General features: G+C 34.2%; 1 protein-coding gene across 7 annotated transcripts in view; it reads right to left on the reverse strand.

Moving 5' to 3' along the window:
- LOC126891831 (ryanodine receptor) overlaps positions 1-23,163 on the reverse strand; it is a 285,318-nt gene that overhangs the window by 118,506 nt on the left and 143,649 nt on the right. For all 7 annotated transcript variants that reach the window (XM_050661137.1, XM_050661140.1, XM_050661136.1 and 4 more), the window contains 9 exons: positions 22,684-23,041; positions 22,050-22,356; positions 18,232-18,468; positions 17,957-18,111; positions 15,829-16,107; positions 14,968-15,774; positions 10,659-11,062; positions 6,345-6,882; positions 296-431 (listed from right to left, as the gene is read on the reverse strand). In XM_050661137.1, the coding sequence (XP_050517094.1) occupies positions 296-431; positions 6,345-6,882; positions 10,659-11,062; positions 14,968-15,774; positions 15,829-16,107; positions 17,957-18,111; positions 18,232-18,468; positions 22,050-22,356; positions 22,684-23,041 (3,221 nt within the window). The remainder of the gene's footprint in view (positions 1-295; positions 432-6,344; positions 6,883-10,658; positions 11,063-14,967; positions 15,775-15,828; positions 16,108-17,956; positions 18,112-18,231; positions 18,469-22,049; positions 22,357-22,683; positions 23,042-23,163) is intronic.

A 23,163-nucleotide genomic window follows, 5' to 3' on the forward strand; every position in this document is an offset into this window, starting at 1 on the left:
AGTCTCTAAAACTTGTTACAGTTGCCATCAAGTTGTTGCAGAAAACCTTAATCTTAATCCTATTACAAAGTTACTGGTATTTGAGTGGTGTTGTTAAGTTTTAAGAGGTAAACATACTGAATAACAGGTATAATAATTAAAATGTACAATAGATTAACATTTTATTACTTTTTACCTGTGCCGGAAACTTAACCACAGTGCTTAACTACAAGTGACTTTGTAATAAGCTTAAGATTAAGGTTCCTGCAATAACTTGATGGAAACTGTACTTCCAGTTTGCTGTGATTTAACTTACGTAGTAGGTCACTGCCGTACTCGCAATTTGCGAGATGATCGAAGAGTGACGTTAGCACTGGCAGAACGACGACATTTACATAGAACAATGATGTAGAAGTTTTAAGATGAGTTCCTCGGAGATGACTGTATTTTCCCTGAAACAACAAAGTAGTTCTTACATCTAAAGTTGCAAATAAATCTACACTTTAATTCAAATCTAGTTGTCCCAGATTTCACAATTGGATATTGGCGCAGTCAATAGAATAACTGTAATAACTGTGCCGTATTAGTAGGTGGATCTGAGTACAAAAAAGTTTATACGAACAAATGTAAAATCATACGAACAAGTACTTGTTTTACCACCTTTGAACACTATTCTTCTAACGAAAACTACAGCATTACCTTCAGAGTTAACAAGCTAGACACTAGACAAAGAATGCACGATCTTGTCTCTACAAGAATCCCACGAAAACTCTCTACATAAACCTCTTCCTATTATAAAACTAAATAGCTCCTTACAGGATATGAAAGATTCAAGCCTAGGGCCCGACAATATCCCTGTTGTGTTCTTAATAGACCAGGACTAATCTGTAAAAAAACGTGTATTTTTGGATTTGAGAGGTGGCATTCGGATTTTTGCAGATAAAGTTTTCCTCAGAAAATAACTTTAATGAACACGACAATCAAAACACGCCAATTTTAAGACGCTCTAAACGTAATAAAAATAAATGATTGCTGAAACTTTTTAAAAATTCTTGTAGTTATATACTTTGTTTTTGTTAAAAAAAGGTACCTAGTTATGTATTATATTAGGCTGATAAAGTTATAGGATAAAAGAAAATTTTTATAGATGAAGGATAGGCATATATTTTTTTTGTATTTACAGACTCTGAAATTAATATAAAGTGTAACATTATAAAAATTTCATTTCACTCTTATTAAAGAATTAAGTAGGTAATAATTATTTTTTATGGTATGTTAAAGTATGAAATATTTGCATATTTTTTTAAGGGGAGGAATGATGTGATATACTAGGTTTTAAGTTATTCGTATTTCGCGCGGTGTCACTGCCCATTGTTGACAGCAGTGACCATCCCACTACTCTGTAACAGTATATAAGACAATTGTAACCTGTATTCGACCTCTTGTATGTTACTTCAACTATACAATAAAAATAGTCCGTTCATGTCCGGCTTTTATTTAAAGTTGTAACGTCTCGAGCACGTGTCAGCTGAATAGGTAGTGCTGATACATTACATTGGCTGATACATTACCTTCAGTAATAATAATTGACTTATGCTCCTTCTCAAATATGCCCGGAACATTAATAAAAAAATTAAAATATTTAAAAATTTCGAAAAACATCGATTTTTTTTTGCTTTCTTTGCTTAAAACTTTAAAACGGTTCGTTTTGGAACAAAGTCGTAGAGAAATAAAATAAAGATAATTAAATTTTGTATGATATACGACTGGTCAAAAATGTCTTAAGGTATTACCTTTTCTGCAATATAGTAATAAATACAAAATAAGGAGGCAAAATACGCCTGTTGTTATTCAATGTTTCTTAACCACTTTGGTGGCACTTAGAACCTTAGTAATTCGCTTAGAAAATTCTTATAACTTACTTAAATGGTCTACCAAATTTAATTAAAATCGACCTAATAGATTTTGTATAATAAATTTGCAATGTAAATGTTTTTAAAAAAGTTCAAATTTTTTAAAATCTTTCTGAACAAAAAGTAGACCATTTAGAAGTTGGCTAATTTTTTTACATATAAAGAGGTGCTCTACCTATCTAATACACTTTACAGAATTAAAATCGGATTATTTAAAGGGCTTCAGCAATGTTTTAAAATTATAAACAATTTTTGGCTTATAAACAAATAGCTTTGTTTAATAATAAAAAAATTAATTTTTAGCAATGCAAATAATTAAAACCGGTATAATTTGACTTAAACTCCAAATGCTGTCAGCAGAATTGCTATTTTATTTTTTAATCAAAAGTTATTCTCGTTCAAAAATTGCAATTTTTCGATTTTTTTAATGTTCCACCGCGTTTTCTCGAAAATTATGCATCCTAAGAAAAAACTTGTAAGAACATTTTTTGCTTAGAATTACCCAAGAAATACAAAAAAAATGTTTTATTTTGCGAAAAATCGATGTTATGTAATTCCTCAAGTTCTTTGTTTATAACAATCTTATCGACATCCGGATCAACTGTTACCCAAAAAATTCGTGTACTACGGGTCAAAATACATAAAAAAACTTGGGTAAGTCCATCTAAATAAAGGAACCCGTAGCACCCCCTCCTGGACACAGCACTAATTTGTTTATAAGCCAAAAAATTGTTTATAATTTTAAAACATTGCTGAGGCTGCTTAAATAATCCGATTTCAATTCTGTAAAGTGCATTAGATAGGTGGAGTGCTTCTTTATATGTAAAAAAATTGACAAATCTATGTATGTTCTAGTTTTTGTTGTGCAAGATTTAAAAAATTTTAATTTAAAAAAAAAAATTAGATTGCAAAATTATTATGCAAAATCTAGTAAGTCAATTTTAATAAAATTTGGTGGACGGTTTTAGCACATTACAAAAATTTTCTAAGCGAATTATTAAGGTTCCAAGTATAACCTAAGTGATGGAAAAAGGACAAAATTGAATAAGGACATGCTTGTTTTGCTCCCTTATTTTATATTTATTGCTATTTTGGAGCAAGGGTGTTAAATTAAGACATTTTTAACCAATCGTATCTGATAGAAAATTTAATTATCTATGTTTTATTCCTAGACGACTTTGTTCCAAAATGAATCGTTTTAAAGTTATAAGCAAAGAAAGTAGAAAAAAAACGAAATTTTTTGAAATTTTTAAATATTTAAATTTTTTTATTAATGTTCCGGGCATATTTGAGAAGGAGCATAAGTCAATTATTATTAACGAAGTTATCACCTAACTTTATCCGCAAAAATCCGAATGCCACCTCTCACATCCACCTAAAAACAGATCCTTCCTGGTCTATAAAGCAACTTTCAATCTTATCAAAACAATACCTATTGCAAATTTTCAACCAAATTTTGCAACATTGTCAATATCTGTCTATATGGGCAAAAGCCACAATTCTGCCGTTTGTAAAAACTTTGAAACTAAACGAGATTCTTGGACAAGGCTACCTTAACTGACCAACATCTTCACCGATTGGTTGTGAATTTTTTTACTCCGACGTCTAGTTTCCAATCTGAACTCCCGCCTAGTTAAAGTGTTTTTGGTACCCGTCAAAATAGCCCTGTCGAAAAAGCTCCGACAAAATAGCCCCTACATAAATACCGACAAAATAGCCTGCAGACAAAATAGCCGCGGAATAATAGCTCGCCCACAAAATAGCACCGACAAAAAAGCTCCCTTTAGAATTCATCAAGAAATAATCCCTTAAAAATACATTTTTTCGGAAATGGTAATTATCATCTATTCAGATGTTTATCTTAACCACATTAAATAAAAATGGTCTTTTCAGAGACTCGAACCCTGTCTTCTGTTTCGATTGAATATGTTCTGCTTTTCGATTAAATTCAATGTTCAAGCCAGCTCCCGAAAGCCATCTGCTTCTTGGAAGTTTGAACATTTAATTTAAGCGAAAATGAATGTTTATTTGTGATATAAACATTTTTTTCTGATTGCTGACAGCAGGAAAATGTATTTTTAATTAAATGAATAACATACATTCTTCTTTTTTTTGTTACATAATTTAAATTAAAAAAAAGTTTTTGGACACCTTGTATAAATAATTATGTAAATGTTTATATTACTGAATAGAGAATTAAATAAACTTTCAAATGAGCTAGGACACGACCCCTATTCTCATTTAAAAAATTCATCGATTACGTCACCACGCCCAGATAGATGACGTCACTGGTATGACATATATACCAAAATATCGTAATTTAAAAATAAAAATCGACCTGTTCTAGGATTTTTCCTTAAGGTGATACAGTAGCGATCAACAGGTAGCCAAAACGCGTTCCAAGATTGCGGCTGTAATTTTGAATATTTTTTCGAGATATTTGGCACACGTATTCGTAATATAATAAAGAATGGCGGTACAGAGCCCAATTTGAAAAATATATTAATATGTGGAAATTACTCTGTAATTAAATACAATAATAAAAAAACGAGCCTGTACCGCCATTAAGAAGAACAAAAAAATACACTTTCTTCAAATAAACTTTTTTATCCGATGCCTAGATTTTGTGTCATTTTGGAACTACTAATGAAATAAAAATTTTTAGTAGTTCCAAAATGACACAAAATCTAGGCATAGGATAAAAGTTTATTTAAAGAAAGTGTATTTTTTTGTTCTTTTTAATGGCGGTACAGGCTCGTTTTTTTAATATTGTATTTAATTACAGGGTAATTTCCACATATTAATATATTTTTCAAATTGGGCTCTGTACCGCCATTCTTTATTATATTATGAATACGTGTGCCAAATATCTCGAAAATATATTCAAAATTACAGCCGCAATCTTGGAACGCGTTTTCGCTACCTGTTGATCGCTACTGTTTCCTCTTAACGAATAATAACGAATAACGAATTTATTCCTTTCATTTGCACCATACTGTATGTCTGAATTGCCGATATGAATGAGTCAGATTAAATTAAATTATTAGAAGAATTTTTTACTAAGCAACAACATTTTTGTTTAATTTATTAATATTTTGTATTTTGACAACGACGACGTCCGAAGTGAAAGTCGAAACGTTAATAAAATAATTTTTTTAAGTTAAATTGAGGCTTATTTCCCAATTAGAATAGTGATTTAAAATAAATGGTACTCCGTTAAAAGGTAAAATTTTTTATTGGGGGTGTTGTCACCGGGGCTGTTTTAGCCGGGGCTGTCTTGACCGGGGCTATTTTGTCTGCGATCTTTTGACGGAGCTTTTTTGACGGGGCTGTTTTGACCGGGCCATTTTGACGGGTCACGAGTGTTTTTACGTCTGAACTGTTTGCTCTCTACCGCGCCCTAAAACATGCAAACCTCTCAAACATGTTTCTTGTCGCTCAACTCTCTTCCTGCAATCTGTCTTCCAAACAATAGATAAGCTTATAAAAACTACAAATTTTCACGAAGAATAAACTCCTAAATTTATATGTATCACAGCTAGGACCGCTAAGTCCAGATACACGACATTGAAAAAGTAGTGTTAGTAAACGGTTTATTTAATCGGTTCTAACGCGTCTACATGTAGGATACACTAAGATCACACACCAACCTACGCCCCTTACCGTCATCCATTTGTGAATTGATTGTCCAAAATACCAAAGAGAACGTTCAATAAACAATCTACCAAACACTTTATCAGCTCTATCAGAAGAAAACTGTTCACTAAAAAACTTCTTAAATACCTATTAAGATTAATCAATACTTTTTACCAAATCTAACCTTGTTTAGTTAAAAAAAAAAGAATGTGTGTGTACATTGTACGCACGTAAGAAGTTATACTTCTATTATATAATTTCAAAGAAATAAATATACTTAACAAGTTATTTGTATTTTATTTAAATATTAAACTAATTTTCTTACCTACCACTTTTAAAAAATTTGTATTAAAACGATACCAAAAATTAAAGAAAAAAGAATATGAATCGTCCGGGATTTGAACCCGGGACCTCTCGATCTCCGGTTCACACGCTCTACCACTGAGTTATATTCCCTTTGCTTTGACAGGTTACAAGATTTCTCATACATACTGACAAATTTAATAGACCAAGTGAAGTATACAAAAATACTTTAAATATACTTACTATTATTATAAAATATCTTATTCCCGAGGAAGACAAATCCAAAGACACAAAAATTATAATAAATAATACATTTAATAAAAACACTAATATATCCTTTTAATGACTTATTTGCGCAGACAGCGCTGGTACCTACATATCTTGAAAGATTAGCAACGAACTACATACTGTCTGTGTGCGCATGCGCCCGGCATTTATTAAATTTTCTTCTCGATCATAAAGAAGTATAACTTCAAAAAGTATTTGTTTTAGTAATAACATAAATATACTCACATCTTGTAAGTTAATGATGGTATGTCCCAAATCATCAGCCGTGTTATTGAAGAAAGTCAACATCGACGTCCGAATAAACTCAGGACAGTTCTTAACCAACGACTTGGCATCGATACCTTTCACCAGAACCTGCAGACATCTCACGGTAATCCTGACATCAGCTCCAAACGCCGCCAATTTTGATCTCAGAAGATTTGCCAGCTTGCAAAACAGAGCTGCCACCATCTCTTTTTCCTTCAAACTCGCCGCGCCCACGTTATTGGTAGCCGTAGCGATGGTGATGAAGTAATTCCTGTGGGTCGAAAAGTATTTTTCCATTAAGGGTAACACCACCTTCGAGAAGAACTTAATGTCACGTGATGATTTCTTGTGGGAATTGCGCCGACTGAAGGTTTGTGAAGGCTTCAAGAGTTTCATGTTGACGGTGGCTCGATCTAGATACTGAATGAGCTTTTCGAGGAGGCTGTAAGCGAACCTTGATTCTACAGCTGGGCCTGCGGTAGATTGTTCTGTTTCTGTTTGACCTCCACGGTTTGGCCTAAAAGTAAGTAAAAATTATATTGTAGAGGAGAATTACATGCATTTATAGTTACGATTTTTAGCATAAGTTCACTGTAGCTACTGAAACCTTTCAATAGTCTTAAATAATAGAACTATTGTTTATAAATTTAAAGAAATTTTCAAAAAATCTGATTCTTTACCAATTTTTACATGTGAAGATTAATCTTTCGTTTAAAACCTTCCAAGTCTGAATAAGTCCGGTTTTCTCGTCACCAAAATGGACTTGCTGAAGATAATCAGAATCTATTTGAACCAAACAAAACCATAGAAAAATTCTACACCAAATTATAATCGGTGAAAACACAACCGCAACAAAAACGTACTGAACGAACTATAATTAACACCGGCTCAGAAAAAATGCCGGAAATAACCGACTCAGGTTACCTATTTCAGGTAAAAAAGCACTGATGATGGAATTTTTATTCCGAAAACGTTCTATGATGTAGACCTTCAAGGGATTTTAATAAAAATATACCTTTAAAAAGGATTTTTGTAACTTCTTGTGATTAATGGTATACAGCCAGCTACAAGAATTTAATTTCCTTGTAGATAAACTAGTCATTTTAAATGTGGTATTACAGTAGGATGCTTAGAATAGAAGAAGACAGAAGAACAATATACACAGAAGAACATGAACGTAGAAGTATTACAAGAAATGGGTAAAAAGTACGAAGTGATAAACATAATAAAAAATAAAAATAAGAAAGTTACAATATCTGGGACACGTATTGAGGGAACATCGATATTTAAAACCTTTTCACTGCGGCTAGTTATAAGAGTAGTATGGTCTCTGGTACGGCTGTTTCATGCCTGAGCTGATCAATCCGGTTGCCGCAGTCAGTCGATGTAGTACTATGGCGAATAAATACGGTTCGCGCAGTGTATCAATACAGTGTATTCAGGACTGTAATTGCAATTTTGTAGAAGTAACTGTTGTTGTTGTCATTTGTTGCTGTTAGATTCTTGAAAATTAATAATTTGCCGACGTAACAGACCTTGTTCAACTGTTTGTAATTTTGTTTTTGAAGATTTTTCCGACTTTTATTAGGAGTGGCAAAACCGGATACATGTTTTGCAATTTTCGGCCCTCATTTGCAATCATTTGGATGCTAAATCTACAAACACAAATTCTTGAAAATGCAACCCAAAAATCGCAGATTATTTACTATTATTTTTATTAGATTATTTATCAAATTATCGGTCATAACGCTCTTGCACTTTTTTCAAAGTCAATAATCGGGTTATTAGCAGCTGTAATTCACACAATTGAATTCTTAAACTAAAATGAAATAAGCTGATAAACACTATCCTATATAAATACGGCGAAGGGAAATCCTAAGATTTTACAAGTAAATTCTCCAGAGTGCGTGCCTGTATAAAAAGGTGCGGATTTGTACGGCTCCCGCAGTAAAGTATAAAAATTTTAAATGTATTTTAAATTTTGATATAATATGCCTAACTCTATTCTATAGGCAACATACAATACGCAAACAATATCTGATTAATACGGTTGCCGCAGCGAATGCCGAAAAAGGTTACGCGTATTTATGCGGTTCCCGTTGTACGGGCACGAAATTATTTTACGTATATGTCCGGTTCCCGCAGTGAAAAGGTTGACAGGCAACAGTAGCGATCAACAGGTAGCAACAAACGCGGTCCAAGATTGCGGCTGTAAGTTTGAATATTTTGTCGAGATATTTGGAACACATATTCGTAATATAATAAAGAATGGCGGTACAGAGCCCAATTTGAGAAATATGTTAGTATGTGGAAATTACTCTATAACTTAATAAAATATTGCAAAAAGGAGCTTGTACCGCCATTAAGAAGAACAAAAATAAACTTTCTTCAAATAGACTTTTTGATCCCATTTAGATTTTGTGTCATATTGGACCTAGTAAAAGTGTTTATCTCTAACAAGAAATCGAACATTTATAACTAAATAATTGATTAGTCAACATAGAGAAAGTGTCACTGTCATTTTGACAAACCTGCGTTAGATTTCTGTTCTGTTATCTGCATAGGGATTACGAACACGCTACGGCGCTACGGTAAAACATGGCGGATACGATTCCTATTGACTGTTCGTAATACCTATGCAGATAACAGAACAGAAATCTGACGCAGGTTTGTCGAAATGGCAGTGCCACTTTCTCTATGTTGACTAATCAATTATTTAGTTATAATATGTTCGATTTCTTGTTAGAGATAAAAAATTTTACTAGGTCCAATATCTAGGCATGGTATCAAAAAGTTTATTTGAAGAAAGTCTATTTTTTTATACGAATATGTGTGCCAAATATCTCGACAAAATATTCAAAATTACAGCCGCAATCTTGGACTGCGTTTGTTGCTACCTGTTGATCGGTACTGTTGCCTCTTAAGTACAATTTGTGACATTTGTGGTTTGTTTACTTGTCACTGTCAGTTTGTTGGATTTTTGCTGTTTTTTGTCCTGTTTTTGCATTTATAAGTCATTTATATTAAACCAACAATTATTATTTTCACAACTAATTTTGTACTGGAGTTTGAAATTTTATGGTAAGTGTATTTTATTTTGCTATTAATTTACATACAAAGTTAACCTCATTCACAGTTGTTAAGGAATGGTCTTGTTTAAATTTCCGTGAAAGTAAAATAAATAACAAAAAGAAAATATTTTATTTTCAAATATTTATATGATAACAAAATATTTAATATCACTAATGATATTAAAAGAATTTATTAAGCTGCACCAAAATTTTAAATTATATTTATTTGATAACGTCAAATTTTTTAATATAATCCGTGATCGGAGTAGTAGCCACTTTCTGTCACTGCTGTTGCGTGGAATAGATTTTCGACTTATTTCGTATGCTTTAAATGATGACGCACGGGTACAGAATCATGTACTATTGGTGGGAATCATTTTCGAAGGGATTCTAAATGCTGAAAGATACCGTTAAGAAATTTTAACTCCATTTATAAATCAATTGATGGATGATGAATTAATAGAAGGATATTATCTTCATGAAAACAAGGCTGCAAATTAATACAACACAGCAAAATTTGAATTTTATTATGGACTTTTCGAAAATAGGGTTAAAGTTTAAATACGCCTATTATATTACCCCCTCGATCCTGTGATTTGACTCCCTGCGATTTCTTTCTGTAGCCACATTTAAAAAATTCTATTTTTAAAACTCCTGTAGCGGATTTGGAAAATCTTAGACAAAGAATAGAGAACCATATTAAAGAATTAAATAGTACTCCGTGGGTCCTAAACAATGTTATAGACTCCATGAGAAGAAGAGTTACGTCATGTAGAGATGTTGGTGGTGAAAAGAAGAGTTACGTCATGTAGAGATGTTGGTGGTGAAAAGAAGAGTTATGTCATGTAGAGATATGTTGGTGTTATAGAATCCATGAGAAGAAGAGTTACGTCATGTAGAGATGTTGGTGGTGAAAATATACAGCATCTTCTTTGATTATATTTATTATTTTTACTTATAATTTTATTAATTTTTTTATATTTGATTAAAGTTCTGTGTTAAAGGTTTTGGCTCATTTTTTTATGTTTTACAATGTTAATCAAAACTAATTTATAAACCAATGATACAAATTCAGATTAAAACAAGAGTTACGTAATTTTTTGATCGAATAGCTTTCATGAAAATAATAATCGTGTATCGCTCGTTAGTATTAATGGTATTAAACCTGCGATTGCGAGACGGCAAGAAAAAGAATATTTAGAAAAATGAATTTCAGTTTTACCTGTGCAATTTGAATCCTTGATATTGCAAATACTTCAAGAACTCTTGCGACCTTTCTCGATCTTTCTTCTTCTCCTTATCCGTCAGTAAATCATAAGGTACCAGTTGTGGATGTATACCTCCACCACAAGTAGTCAACTCCTCCTTTTTCTTCCTGGCCCAGATATCATGCGAGTTTTCAGCCAATCGTTCCGCCATATTTTGCATTTCTCTGGATAAAGTGAGATTCGTCATGTCGACTGGATGGGGGTTGTAATTGAATGCTGAACTGCCTTCTCCACCTTGTCTACCTCCAGAGTTTCTGTTGTTGGAGGGTAAGTCTACCTGTTGTTGCTCCACCGACCAACCGATGGCCAGAAGTGCTTTAAGGGATTCTCTGACTGGTTCCTTGTAGCGCTCCTTTTCCTGTATAATAAAGAGATTTATTAGAAAACTATTCTAGTACACAATCGTAGTACATTTCATGTGCGCGATTGATTTTGAAAAAGCTTTTGATAAAGTTCCCCATGAAAAAATGCTACATATTCTTAAGACTTCCGGTCTGGACTGTAACGACAGAATCATCGCAAATTTGTATTGGTGCCAGGCTGCATGTGTTACGGTTGGGAATCAGTGCTCTGAAGAAGTAAAAATCAAACGTGGAGTTCGACAAGGCTGTATATTGTCACCACTGTTGTTTAATCTTTACGCTGAAATAATCTTAAATGAAGTGTTGGAAAACGCAAAAGAGGGCATAACCATTAATGGCGTGCTTATCAACAATATCATATAAGCAGATGACACCTTGTTAGTGACAGGATCAATTAAACATCTTCAAGCGGTATTGAACCGAATAGACTAAGAGCCGCTATAGGTGAAATTTGCTAATCATTTTAGGAACAATAAGACCCTATAACTTAAATAGTAGAACCTAAAAGAAAACGTTTGAACACTGTGCCGTCACTTTTTAGTGGCATATGCGCCGACAGTGGCGCATCAAACTTTTCACTTATGGAAGGGATAAATAAATTAAAAGGTACCCTCCCTCACTCCCAGAATTTAATTTTGTTAATTTTTTTAAGTTCTATGTGATTAAACAATTAGACTCAGCGTAATTTTATCCCGCCACCCCCTTCCCCCTTCACCCACCATAAAAAAATTCATTTTTTGTTTTAATTTTTTTTTAGGTGGGATGCAATCAATTTTAAAATTTCAAAAAATTCATAGACATAGTTGAGGATTTTCCAAATCATGTCTATTTTTATAGATCAGTAGGTTGAGTATACATAACCTCAAAAAAAATTTTAAATATTTTTTTTAAAAAAGCGTGTAACTTTTTTGGAGGTGAATGGAGGACTGTTTTTTATATATTGTGTGTTTTATCAAACACTATGTTTTAAATTTTTTTCAGATTTTTCCGTAAGGTTCGCCACCTTCAAAAATCCAAAAAACTGTTTTTTATGGGGCTTTTGGGGGGTTGGACGTGTTTCTCCCATTTATAAATGTTACAAAGGACTCAGTTACTTTAATTCATATGTGACGTATACAAAAACATTGATTTGATCTATATTTAAGTCTATAAACTAGGTAAAATCCCCAAAAACCCGCCAAAAAACAGTTTTTTTGGATTATTCAAGGGGGCGAACTTTACGGAAAAATCTAAAAAAACTTAAAAACATAGTGTTTGATAAAATACACAAAATAGAAAAAAATAGTCTTCCAGCCACCTCAAAAAAAAGTTACACGCTTTTTTCAAAAAAAATATTTTAAAATTTTTTTGAGGTTATGTATACTCAACCTCCTGATCTAGAAAAAATAGACATGATTTGGAAAATCCTCAATTATGTCTATGAATTTTTTGAAATTTTAAAATTTATTCATCCCACCTAAAAAAAAATAAAAACGAAAAATTAATTTTTTGATGGTGTGAGAAGGGGGAAGGGGGTGGAGGGATAAAATTACGCTGAGCCTAATTGTTTAATCACATAGAAATTTAAAAAAAATCAAAAAAAATTAATTCTGGGAGTAACTGAGGGTACTTTTTAATTTATTTATCCCGTCCATAAGTGGAAAGTTTGATGCGCTACTGTCAACGCATGTGCCACTAAAAAGTGACGGCACAGTGTTCATACGTTTTCTTTTAGGTTCTATTATTTAAGTTATAAGGTCTTATAGTGCCTAAAATGATTAGCAAATTTAACCTATTAGTCCATGTGGTGAGACCGCTCCCGTCTGAAAAACATTTCTAATTCGGTTTCTCTGCGGATTCATATTCAAAAATGTCCCCTTTAAACAAATCTGAAGGGTGGCGGACGGAATTTTTGGGCAGACATTGTTTAAACAATTTTTTTAAACAAATACATAAGATCACCTTTTATTGTTCCAAAAAATATATTTTTAGTTTTTTTGGGTCATTCTAAACAAGAAAGGTATCTGGTGATTTTTCTCAAAAATTGACAGTTTTCGAGTTATAGGCGATTTAAAATCTAAAAAATGCGAAAATACGCATTTTCAAGGCTTAAAAACTCATATTTAAATTAGTATTTTTAAGGGTGCCAATAACTTGGATTAAAGTTTAAACATTTCTTTTCAAGATTCCGGAGAGTGCTCGGGTCTAACTTCAATTTAGACTATAGTTTTTTAATTGTTGTTTGGTGCGGCGCGCACTATTTTCAAAAATCTCCTATTTTCCCCCGAAAAATACTTTTTCTAGATTCTTTGGGATATTCTAAATAAAATAAGGTTTCTGACATTTTTCTCAAAATTTAATAGTTTTAAAGTTATAAGCGATTTAAAATCCGAAAAATGACAAAATAAACACATTTTCGCATTTTAAATCGCTTATAACTTTAAAATTTTTAGTAACTTTTGAGAAAAATGTTAAGAAACTTATTTTATTTAGAATGTCGTAAATAATCTAGAAAAAATATTTTTCGGAGGAAAATAGGAGATTTTTGAAATAGAGCGCGCCGCACCGGCCAAAAAATGGGATGGACATGCATAATTAACAATTAAAAAACTATGGTCTAAATTGAAGTTAGACCCGAGCACTCTCCGGAATCTTGAAAAGGAATGTTTAAACTTAATCCAAGTTATTGGCGCCCTTAAAAATACTAATTTAAATATGAGTTTTTAAGCCTCAAAAATGCGTATTTTCGCATTTTTTAGATTTTAAATCGCCTATAACTCGAAAACTGTCAATTTTGGAGAAAAATCACACCTACCTTGTTTAGAATGACCCAAAAAACCTAAAAATATATTTTTTGGAGCAATAAAAGGTGATCTTATGTATTTGTTTAAAAAAATTGTTTAAACAAATTCAGCCCAAAAATTCCGTCCGGCACCCTTCAGATTTGTTTAAAGGGAACATTTTTGAATATGAATCCGCAGAGAAACCGAATTAGAAATGTTTTTCAGACGGGAGCGGTCTCACCACATGGAGTATATATCGGCTCCTAGTCTAGAATGGTGGCGATCTGTGCGACATGGACTCAAACTCAACGCAAGAAAAACAAAGTTTATGGTTATTAGTAAACGGGCAGCCGTAAATAATAATAACTATAACGTAACAATTGGCAATGACTCAATTGAACGCGTAAGTTATCTTGTATATCTGGGTACTCATATTAATGAAAGCTGGATCCCTAGTGCTAAAATAAAAAGTAGAATTGCCAAAGCAAGAACAAGTTTTATGAAATTTAAGAAAATCCTTTGCAGTCATGATCTCAGTTTGGAACTTCGCATAAGAATGGTTCGATGTTATATATTCCCAGTATTAGGTACTTTACGGGGTTGAAGCATGGACCCTGACAGAATCGCTTTTGAACAACCTAGAAAAATTTGAGATGTGTGTCTACCGCAGTATTCTGAAGATCATTTGGGTAGAAAGAGTTACAAACGAAAGGGTTTTTCAACGTTTGAATAAAAGTTGTGAAGTAGTGAACACGATTAAAAGGCATACATTGGAATATTTTGGACATATAATGCATCACCCAGAAAAATGTAATATACTTCACCTTTTCATGCAAGATAAAATAATGGGAAAAAGAAGTGTGGGCCGCCGTACAACTTCTTGGCTTAAAAACCAACACTAATGGTTTGGGAAAACTAGCACTGAACTATTTCGTGCGGCTATAAATAAGACAATGATTATTAATATGCTGGGCAACATGAGAGCCAACGATCGACAAGCGGCCTCGGTACCTTAAGAAGAAAAAAGTACACAACAGTGTTAAAATTTAAATAATTATAAATGAACTAGGAACTAAATCTTACACAAAAGCATTGGAGAAGTAAAATTGTATCAAATAAAACAACTGAGGATGACTTACATAATCATTTAGCATCGTGTAGGGCTTCAATCTTGGATGCGTTTTGTTGCCTTCCCATCCAGAATAAGACTCTCCGTACTGCCAACCGTTTTCTAACTTTCTTGAAGCCCAAGCATCGTGGTAGTGCTCAGAGAACTGCTGAACGATGTTGTTCAAATCATTATTTAATATAATAGACGACGTATTGATCGGTTGAGGGTTGTAGGGTCCATCAGTACCAGACTTATCTGATTTGCTATGGTACCATTCATCGTCGTAGTTCTTAGATAAAGAGTAGTCTGGTGGTAGAGCACAACCAATAGCAGTCAGACAAGGCAAGGCTTTTCCGAACAGTTCCGGATCATAATCCATCTTGCTAAGAGAATCGAAGATGTTGGAAAACAGCATCATGGTGAGTCGCTTCTCTTCGTCGCTAGAGGAACCATACATGCCTTGTCCGCCTCCCCCGCTAGAACCATAGTATTTGGCACACCTGTCGTAATGTAACGTCAACAGCCTTAGAGCTACAGTGGTATATTCAGAAAGATTCGAAACATCAACGGTTAGCTTTCTTAATAATTTGAGCAACATAGCCGGCTGTAGTTGACTGGTGAGAGCCACTAAAAAGTCAGAAACTGCTTCTCTTTGACCCTTGGTAAGCATTCTATTCTTGGACAGTCTGTAAACAGTGTGCAAGGTTGCATCCAACAAAGACGCGTAGTTTTCAGCTTCGGTGTAAAATTTACTATGTTGTATTAACAAAGGTAATATAGAGTTTCCTATGTATCGGTTCATACTAAGAGCCATATCAGACTCACTCCCATCGTTCTGAAATACAAAAATATTATAACAAACCTATTAAATACAAAAAGCATTAGTTACCCTATCAAGCATTGTCGCACATCTCAAATCTGGCAAGAATGCTTCTTCAAGAAGCCTGTAGAATAGTTCTTGGGTCTCTATACCATAGACTCTTTCCAAAAATAGCACGATCGATTGCTTATGAGGGGGTGTTAAGCCTGATGGCATGTCTGATTTAGGTCTTTCTTCTCCAGCAGCTGGATTGTGGAGTGTAAATTTCAAACTTAAAACTCCTTGTAAATCTTCGAGGGGTACAAGGGATCTTAAGATAGCTCTTGCTCGGAGAGACTCGTTTTTGCCCTAAAAAGTTCAAAATAAAATACTATATGACATAAAAAGTTGTATTCCGGTTCATTGTATGCTATAGGTTCAAGTAGCATATTGAAAAAAAAAACATGAAAGTCTATCAGTAAGTACAGTATATAACCCGGGAGGTAGTGTCAAATTTGAACGGAGCATTTTAGCGTGGCTGTTTTCTTTTTATGTAGTTAGGTGTTCCAAAGCTTATTAACAAATGATGTGTCAGCTAGCCCAAAATCGGGGATTTTAGGCAAGAAAAGGTAAAATATGAAACTTGATGGAAAAACGCTACAACTTATAATATGTCAAATATTTACCTCCGTGACTTACGTGTATAATAGCCAAGAATACCTAGCTATTGGCTTTCACCCAGGCGACTCGGGTTCAATTCCTGGCGTTGGAAATTTTTTTTATTTTTAAAATTGACATTTTGATTTGAAAAATAATTATTTTTTAATAATACCACGTTTTTATTATTTATACGACAAAATATAAAAAAGTCTGTATGTCTTTTATAGAATCGTAAACTATGCATTTGATCATACTATTATGATTGATCTTAATAAGCAAATTTGTTGTACATGTACCCCTGAAAGTTCCTGAGTTGGTACGACCAATCTAAGTGAACAGGGGGGTCGTACCAACTCAGGAAGCTTCAGGGGTTCATGTACAACAAATTTGCTTATTAAGGTCAATCATAATATGATCAAATGCATAGTTTATAATTCTATAAAAGACATAAAGACTTTTTTATATTGTGTCGTATAACAGTTATTTATGTACCAAGTCAGTAAAGTTACTCTTTATCGAACGAGTCTGATATTATGAGCAGAGCGAGTTTAGCGAGTAAGGCGAATAACAGGCGAGTTCGATAAAGAGTCTTTAAAGACGTGGTGCATACAAAATTTTATCGCCAACATAATTGGATATTGGTTTTAACACTTACTTACAATTTACAATTTAAGAACGTTTTAAATTTTTGACGTAATAAAAATTTCATGACAGTGATGACAGCTGACTTTTGCATGATGGCCGCTTTCGATCTTTAATCGATAGTTATCAACATTGAATAATTACCAAATCGGTAAAGTTTTGATTTATTTTATATGAATATAATTACAAAATACTACAGAATTTCACTTTGTGACATAAATTTAATTAACAATGTCGTAAATTTTAATACAATATTTTTAATAACTAAAGTAAATAAATTGTAAGTTAACTCAAATAAATAATCGATTACTGCCGTCGACCACTTACAGTCAATCTCGATTAATCGCGGCAGGTAAAGTAAAATTCTTCTTTTAGTACAATAAAGTGTTACTTTACTGCCGCAAATGAGGGCAAATGAGTACAATAATGAATGACTTTAGTGACGGTTGGCGATAAATAATAAAAACGTGGTAATATAAAAATAATAATTTCTCAAATCAAAATATCAATTTTAAAAACAAAAAAAAAATTCCAACGCCAGGAATTGAACCCGAGTCGCCTGGGTGAAAGCCAGTAGCTAGGTGTTCTAGGCCATCATACACGTAAGTCACGGCGATAAATATTTGGCATATAAGTTGTAGCATTTTTCCATCAAGTTTCATATCTTACTTTTTCTTGCCTAAAATCCCCGGTTTTGGGCTAGCTGACACATCATTTGTTAATAAGCTTTGGAACAACTAACTAAATAAAAAGAAAACAGCCATGCTAAAATGATCCGGTCAAATGTGACACTACCTCCCGGGCTAATAGTAAAGTATCGGTACAACACACTTCGCCAGTATCGTGTATCCACCAAATCTCATCTCATACTCTCCTACTCATATTCCATTGAGTACACACAAAAAACTATACTTACTAGCGCAATAACTGAAGCATCTGGTGCACAACGTCCAAGAAGATCAACGAGAGTACAATAGAAGTTTAGAATAGCTGCACCAGTATCAATGTAGTCTTCATCGTCATCACTCTCTGGTAAAGGATGGGTAAACTGAGCCACGTTAACCACAGTTCCTAGAAAATAAAATGTTACGACATTCTCTGCTTGAAACGTCACTGATATGTCAATATTTGTTAAATACTAGTGTATAAGTAGTATATTTTCATTAGTTATACATAACTAACTGAACTTACCTTCAGCTTCATCCATCATTTTTCTTCTATCGGCTATTCTTTCTGACATTTTATTCGCATCAACTATAGCTCTGAGCAAACCTTCACCTTCTCCTCTTAGAGCAAGACCCAGACACTCCGGCCTTCGGATCAAAAGTCTTATTACAAGATTTGCATTTTCTTCCACGCTTTCCCCGTTCACCCACACGCAGAATCTCAAGAAGTCCAAGTATCTTTCACCTTCCACAGGATCCCAACCTGAAAAGACAATTGTTTGCTAAGTATTTATTAATATAGAATCCTAGTAGATAGAAGTTCCAGTTTAGGCTTATGATGATGGTGATCAATTGGCAATTAAACTAAGTGAGGGTAACCAGATATGGTGAAACTGTAACGTCTGTACCCAGAGTGGGCGGTTACAAACGGCGTCTGACCCAGAGTGGGCGGCCGAAACTCAAGCCAAGAAATGGCATGAAGGAAGGCAACGGGATACCACCTTCATTACTTATTATCCCAAGAGAATCACAATGACGTCATTTAATTTCCGGAGTTATAAAACAGTTCCCCAATCGGATCTCCGGGGGGAACGCAGTTAAATGATAAAAGCCTAACCCAATTGAACTTACGAAGTAAAATGAAGATCGGAACATGGAACGTGCAAAGTTTGTATGAAGCTGGGAAGCTGACTAACGTAATCCAAGAAGTAAAGAGATTGAAGATAGATGTCTTGGGGATAGCAGAAACATGGTGGCCAGATGTAGGAAGGTGTGCTGTCGAAGGGGCAGTTATGTACTATTCTGGAAACCAGGATAAAAACCACAGAAAGGGAGTAGGTATAATAATCACGAGCAAATTATCTGCATCGGTAATACAGTTCTTCCCATTCTCAGACCGTATGGCCTTACTCAAACTGAAAGCCAGTCCAGTCAATATCAACATAATTCAGGTTTACGCAACAGAAGAAGATATAGAAATGTTCTACGCAGAACTTAAACAACTGCTTAGTAACGTGAAGAGACATGAAGTAAACCTCATAATGGGCGATTTTAATGCCAAGATAGGGAGAGGTAGAGACGACGATTTAATAGGCCCGTACGGCCTGGGAGAGAGAAATGACCGAGGCGAACGACTATATCAATTTTGCCAAGAGGAAGATATGAAAATATCTAATACCTGGTTCAAGCTACAACCTAGACGCTTATATACATGGAAAGCCCCAGCGGACCGCCCCGAGAGTATAGTTCGAAACCAGATCGATTACATAATGGTTAACAAAAGATTTGGATCATCAATAACTAGAACTTGTACATACCCTGGCGCCGATGTTCCATCAGACCATGTCCTTCTCTTAGCAGAAATAAAAATCACTAATATGAGGAGACCTAAACCAGAACCAACAATAGACTATGCTAGACTTAAAGATGAGAATACCAGAAGAGAATTAAGTATGAAATTAAACAAAGAACTAACAAAGAATACAAAAGTAGAACTAGAAAGAGAAGTTAATTTGGATAACACATGGAGAGCCATAGAGGAAACAATGACGGATACAGTTAAAAAAGAATTAGGTTATAAACAAAAAATACAAAAGAAAAGTTGGATGACTGACGAAATTCTGGCAATGTTCGAAGAAAGAAGAAAACATAAAAACCAAGGGAACCGAGACAAATATCGAGAACAACAACAACGCATAAGAAGAGAGATAAGAACGGCAAAAAATAAGTGGCTAAAGAAACAGTGTGAGGAAATGGAACAGTTACAAAAACAACATGATGACCACAACCTACATAAGAAACTAAAGGAGGTAGCTGGAATATACAGAAAAAAGAAATTTTCTTACTTAGAAAATGAACAAGGAAAATGGCACAAGATGATAGAGAGAGGAAACTCATATGGGAAAAATACATCAAAAATCTCTTTGCAGACGAGAGGCCTGAGATAGAAGTCGTTCAGGAACAAGTGATAGATATTAACAACCTATCTGGTCCCGAGATCACAATTGAAGAAATTACTAGAGCAATAAATACCTCGAAAGACGGGAAAGCAGTTGGACCTGATAAAATTCCTGTTGAGTTACTCAGATTGTTAGATGAAGAGGGAATTACGATACTCCAAAGATTTTTCAACCAAATCTATAAAAAAGGAAAATTCAATGTCCAATGGCTTGTATCTACCTTTATCCCTTTGCCAAAAAAGAACAACGCAACAAAGTGTCAAGAGCACCGACTGATAAGTCTGATGAGCCATTCTTTAAAAATATTCCTCAACGTTCTTCACTAGAGAATCTCCACAAAATGCGATAAGGTTATTGGTTGCTCACAATTTGGATTTCGAAAAGGCCTGGGTACCAGGGAAGCACTAGTTGCAACCCAAGTGCTAGCTCAGAACTGCTACGATCAAAGGAAATATGTAATGATGTGCTTTATAGATTATGAAAAAGCCTTCGATCGAGTACAACATCATAAACTCGTACATATACTAAAACAACTCGACATAGATCAAAAAGACATTCGTTGCATAGAGGCTCTTTACTGGAATCAAACAGCTGTCGTCAAGGTGGATAATGAAACAACGCAAGCTCAAAAAATTCTTAGAGGTGTAAGACAGGGATGCATTCTCTCCCCACTACTGTTCAATCTATATTCAGAAAGTATCTTCCAGGAAGCTCTTGAGGAATGCGAAAGCGGCATCAAAGTGAATGGTACCTGGGTCAATAATATACGATATGCGGATGATTCGGTCTTAATAGCAGACAATATAGAAGACCTCCAAAACCTTCTTAATAAAATTGGAGAGCATAGCGAGAACATGGGACTTAGCATCAACATAAAAAAGACGAAGTTCCTTATAATCAGCCGTCAATTATGTCAACATCAAAATGCAAGACTAGCATATAACAACCAAGATGTAGAGCGCGTAAGAAAGTTTAAGTACCTGGGAACCTGGCTATGTGAAGACTGCATGTCGGATATGGAAATTAAATGTCGGATAGAAAGAGCCAGAAGTGCATTCATGAAATTCAGAAACGTCTTTACGAACTCTGACTTTGACCTAAACCTTCACAAATTAAGATTCACAAAATGCTATATATGGTCGGTGCTCCTATATGGCATGGAAGGATGGACTTTAAAAATAACCACAATGAATAAGCTAGAGGCATTTGAGATGTGGATCTATCGACGAATCCTTAAAGTTCCCTGGACCGCAAGAATAATAAATGAAGAAATCCTGAGAAGAATTGGTACAGAACGACAACTGATGTGCACAATTAAACAGAGAAAAACGGCATACCTGGGACACATAATTAGAAATGAAAGATATCAGTTTCTGCAAACCTTCATTGAAGGAAAGATCGAAGGAAGAAGGGGAGTGGGCAGGAAGAAAATGGCATGGCTCCGTAATGTCAAACAATGGACAGGACTAAAAAATACAATACAATACAATACAATACAAAAAGTTTATTTTGCAATAAAAAACATAGGAGACCTAATACATACTGCAAGGGATAGAGAAAAATGGTCAAACGTGATCGCGAACATCCATTAGTGGATTGCATAAGAAGAAGAAGAAGATCAATTGGCCTGACATAAAGCTGTTCTTCTTATTCTTAGCCTTCTAATCGTACATTGTTAGACATCCATCGATCCCTTTCCTGAGCAACATACTTCCAATTTATTCCGGCTATTTTACCCACCTTACCTGTGGTCTAATAACTTGGTTATCTACCCTGTAAGGTCTACAATTAGTTTCCAAGTCTCCAAATGAAAACCTAGGACTTAAAAGCCCAATATTGTTTGTTTATATTGAAATTATCTTGCTGGTTCTAAAATTAATCTTACCCAAGTCAGGATATCCCTTTTCTACTAGTTCAGAGTTGGACTGAAGACCACATCTAGACAAATAAACTGCAATTTTTTCCAAGTAGTGCTCACGAAGAGCTAAGGCCAGTTCCGTATTTTCCATTAAGGAAGAATAAGCCACATCTAGAGGAGTTGATCCTCTCAAACTTGGTCTGGCTAAGAGGATATTACTGTTCTCCAAAAGGAAATCAAAATGTTCGAACATGGCCTTTTGATTTTGACGACCGGTTCTGCAGAAATAACACAAAAATCGACAGCAAGCTACAACCATTTCATGAGACGTATCCTAAAAATAACAAATCATGTGACTCAGAAAAACACTATTATTGTTCGTCCGCTATATCTTTTCCCATGCGTCACGATTCATTTTCAAACAAATTAAGTCAAAACATAAATTGAAACGTACTCCGATGTGTGTAGTATACAGTATACAAAATGTATATACACATCGACATTCGTTTCACTTTATGTTTTGACTTAATTTGTTTGAAAATTAATCGTGACGCATGGGAAAGTTATAGCGGACGAACAATATAGCTAATGTCCGCTGAAACTCCAAAGAAGATAAATACGTATAGTATGAGCAATAGATCCTTATATTGAGGTTACTTACTTTTTCCTTGGTAGCAACTTCTCCTTCCGTGTTTTGTTGTTGAGCACTGGCGTCTGATTGAGCCTGAGATCTTCTGCCAAGGGTATTAATCATAACAGCCATTACGTTCTCATGAATTCGCAGGACACGAATAAGATCGGGATGTTGGAAGAATGTATGGTTATTCACCAATTTCCACAAGCGTTCTCTCATCAGCTCCTCTTCCTCTTGAGACATTTGAACCGGAAGCAAGGCTCTGATCTTACTTAAACCTATCCACATCTCAGCTACGTCAGATTTGGTTTTGGAGTTAATGATATAGGTTTTTTCTAAGGCTCTTATCAGCTCTCCTACTGAGTCGTATTGTCTTACTAGCAAGCTAAAAAGTAAAAAGGTATTTGTATTAACAAAGCTCAATTTTTAGGAAAAAAAAATTGAACAATTTAAGAAATATCATATAAATATTGTGATGAAAATGAGCGAAACCAAGATCCGGAGTGG

This window comes from Diabrotica virgifera, chromosome 9 (genome assembly GCF_917563875.1).
Source record: "Diabrotica virgifera virgifera chromosome 9, PGI_DIABVI_V3a".
Taxonomy (NCBI): Eukaryota; Metazoa; Arthropoda; class Insecta; order Coleoptera; family Chrysomelidae; genus Diabrotica; species Diabrotica virgifera.